The 2,816-nt window shown below is 35.7% G+C and overlaps 1 protein-coding gene across 2 annotated transcripts in view; it reads left to right on the top strand.

Annotated features, from left to right (window-relative positions):
- The window catches only part of LOC107657693 (rhombotin-2-like), a 3,512-nt gene extending 959 nt beyond the window's left edge, over positions 1 to 2,553 (top strand). Inside the window, exons 1-3 of one of the 2 annotated variants that reach the window (XM_016445905.1) lie at positions 354 to 622; positions 825 to 1,040; positions 1,985 to 2,553. In XM_016445905.1, coding sequence (XP_016301391.1) covers positions 850 to 1,040; positions 1,985 to 2,207 — 414 coding nt within the window. In that variant the 5' untranslated portion in view covers positions 354 to 622; positions 825 to 849 and the 3' untranslated portion in view covers positions 2,208 to 2,553. Of the gene's footprint in view, positions 1 to 353; positions 623 to 824; positions 1,041 to 1,984 lie in introns of those variants that run through there. The other variant, XM_016445896.1, reaches the window with a different exon arrangement.
- The last annotated feature ends 263 nt before the right edge of the window (positions 2,554 to 2,816 follow it).

Genomic DNA, 2,816 nt, shown 5'->3' with positions numbered 1-2,816 from the left:
TATAGCCTACATCCTTAAGAAAGTTACAATAAAGTAACATAATTTTCTATTGTTATCTATTTTTTATTAGGGGTAAAGGAATGATATTCCAAGAAAAATGTGTATTTATTTTTGTCTTTACGTAGTTTAATTTAATGTAACAATACTACGATTTAATAATGTGAATAAATGAGTGTTAATAGAATGGGGACACTAACATTTACATATTGTGACTAATGACTATGATCTTAATAATAGGCTACATTCATAATAGACCCTTTAAATATTATATGTAGCAACCAAATATGGCTATATCTGTATCGTGAGATGTTTTACATTCTTCCTTCAATGAAGCTTTGACACAGACATTATTCAGAGGGGATTAATCAGCTCTGGTCATGTGACTATGTAAATGTGAATTTTTACATGAACTTAAAACAGTCTAGACTTTTGCTTATACATAACAATTCTGCATAAAATGCATTAGGAAATATATTTAGACATCTCCAACTCAAAAGTAAATTTTGGTCACAAATGTTAACCAGTGGGAATAAATGGGCTAATTAAAGTGTGTGTGCAGTGACCCAAAGCGCCTCATTTGCCTACTGCACTTAGCACTTTTCTCCCTTGGGATCACGTGACAGTAGTTACAGCTTAAGCAAACATTTATTTATAAATCAAATGTAGGTACATCTAGAAAAAAAAGAGTAGCGCATCTGTTTGCCAGTTTTATCCGAACACACATAACCGATATAGTTTAACGCGTTTTCAATAACATACGCACTAGTGCCATCTGGTGTTCATAACGGTGTATCGCATATTTGAATGTAAACGCTAATCCACAGGGAACCCGTGGACGAGGTGCTTCAGATGCCGCCGTCGCTGCTGACCTGTGGCGGCTGTCAGCAGAGCATCGGGGACCGGTTCTTCCTCAAGGCCATAGAGCAGTACTGGCACGAGGACTGCCTGAGCTGTGACCTCTGCGGCTGCCGCTTAGGGGAGGTGGGCCGCAGGCTTTACTTCAAACTTGGCAGGAAGCTGTGCAGGAGAGACTACCTCAGGTACGACTGGCAGGCCTGAATTGAACTTTAATTCTTTATAAACCCTGTGAAGCCTGACATTTGTAATAATAGTCAGAATTTTATTGCAAAATGTTTTAAGCCTTTACACGAAGTCTTGAAGTTAGCGTGCGTATCTTTCTTTTTTTTCTGTTTTGTGAAGTAGGCCTATCATATTCAATACATCAGGCTTTTATTTAAAAATAAAAAACCCTCAGTATCATTCAGAGATGCAAACTGAGCACAAATATGCAATTTGGTCCAGATGCTGATATTCTTATGGCCAAAAAGATGAAATTCTTTATAGCTTGTCATGTAAATCAATGAGATCTTTGTAATAGTATAGCAGCCTGCTTACATTAAATGCATATAAATATCAGTTGTCACTCTATATCTCCCAATAATATTAGTGTTATGATCAAAGCTCTGTAGGTTTTATTTTGGCGGGCAAATATAATTTTATATAATGATTGAGAGATGTACAAAAACATTCCTCAGAAGCCTGATGTATCATAATTGATTTTTCTAAAAAAAATAATGAATGGTTAATCAAGTAAACCTAAGTTGCTTTAGTCCAGTAAGCGTTCAACTTGAAATATTATAACAATATAACATTATTCTTATGTTTACTTTATAAAAACCTGTAAAGATTTCACAGCAAAATGAGACATGTACAACAACCTGAGGGATGGAGATAATACCAGTCAGAGGCGCCATGTAGTAGACTGTAGAACCGTTTTTTTCTGCCAAGTTTTGGTAAAGATTTAGAGGTCTTAGAAATGTGCTCGTCAGATATGGTAAAATTGGCTTTATAGGGTTAAAGTTTATTATCGGCAAATCCTAATTTACGTGTAATAAGTAAGTAAATAAATAAACATGAATTGTATGCATATGCATGTATTTCCTCACGTTAAAGTGCATAAATATTTCTGTTTCCTTCTCTGCAGACTGTTTGGTCAGGACGGGCTCTGCGCTTCCTGTGAAAAGAGAATCCGGGCCTTTGAAATGACCATGCGTGTCCGTGACAAAGTCTATCACCTCGAATGCTTCAAATGCGCTGCCTGTCAGAAACACTTCTGCGTTGGAGATCGCTACCTGCTCATCAATTCGGACATTGTGTGTGAGCAGGACATCTTTGAGTGGACCAAAATGAATGGCGGCATGGTATAGTGTTCTGCTAAAATCATAAGCGAAACGTAACATCCTGTCAACATTTGCAACAAACCCCTTACTTAAAAAGAATAATGATCTTTCTGGCTCCAGGAGCCATGCCATGGACATGTTATACATTTTCATCTCATATATTTGAGACAAATTGCCACCAGCAACATACACTTGTTTTTCTATTGGTGTATTTTTAATAACAGCGTAAATACAGTTTGTAATGTATTGCAATAAAAGCAGATTCCCTTTGCTACTCTCATAGAAAGTTAGATAGACTATAGTGTTAATAGTTTTGAAGTAACACAATTGCCATAAAATGTGAAAACATCTTTCTTAGAGCCTGAATAAAGAAATAAAGACAGAAATAAATTACTTATAATAAATGCAGTAACACTTTAGATTTGTGAACACATATTCCCTATTAACTAAGAGTTTTCCCTCAGCAAACTTCTAGTTTGCTGCTTATTGATATTTAGTAAGGTAGTTGTTGAGTTAAGGTATGTTAAGGTAGGGTTAAGTGACATAAAATATGGTTATGCAGAATAAGGCAGTAATATGTGCCTAATAAGTACTAATAAACAGCCAATATACAATATGCATGCTAATAAGCAACTA

This window comes from Sinocyclocheilus anshuiensis, unplaced genomic scaffold (genome assembly GCF_001515605.1).
Source record: "Sinocyclocheilus anshuiensis isolate Anshui unplaced genomic scaffold, SAMN03320099.WGS_v1.1 scaffold2901, whole genome shotgun sequence".
NCBI lineage: Eukaryota > Metazoa > Chordata > Actinopteri > Cypriniformes > Cyprinidae > Sinocyclocheilus > Sinocyclocheilus anshuiensis.
The sequence above is the reverse complement of the archived record's forward strand: the minus strand, read 5'-3'. Positions and strand labels throughout refer to the sequence as shown.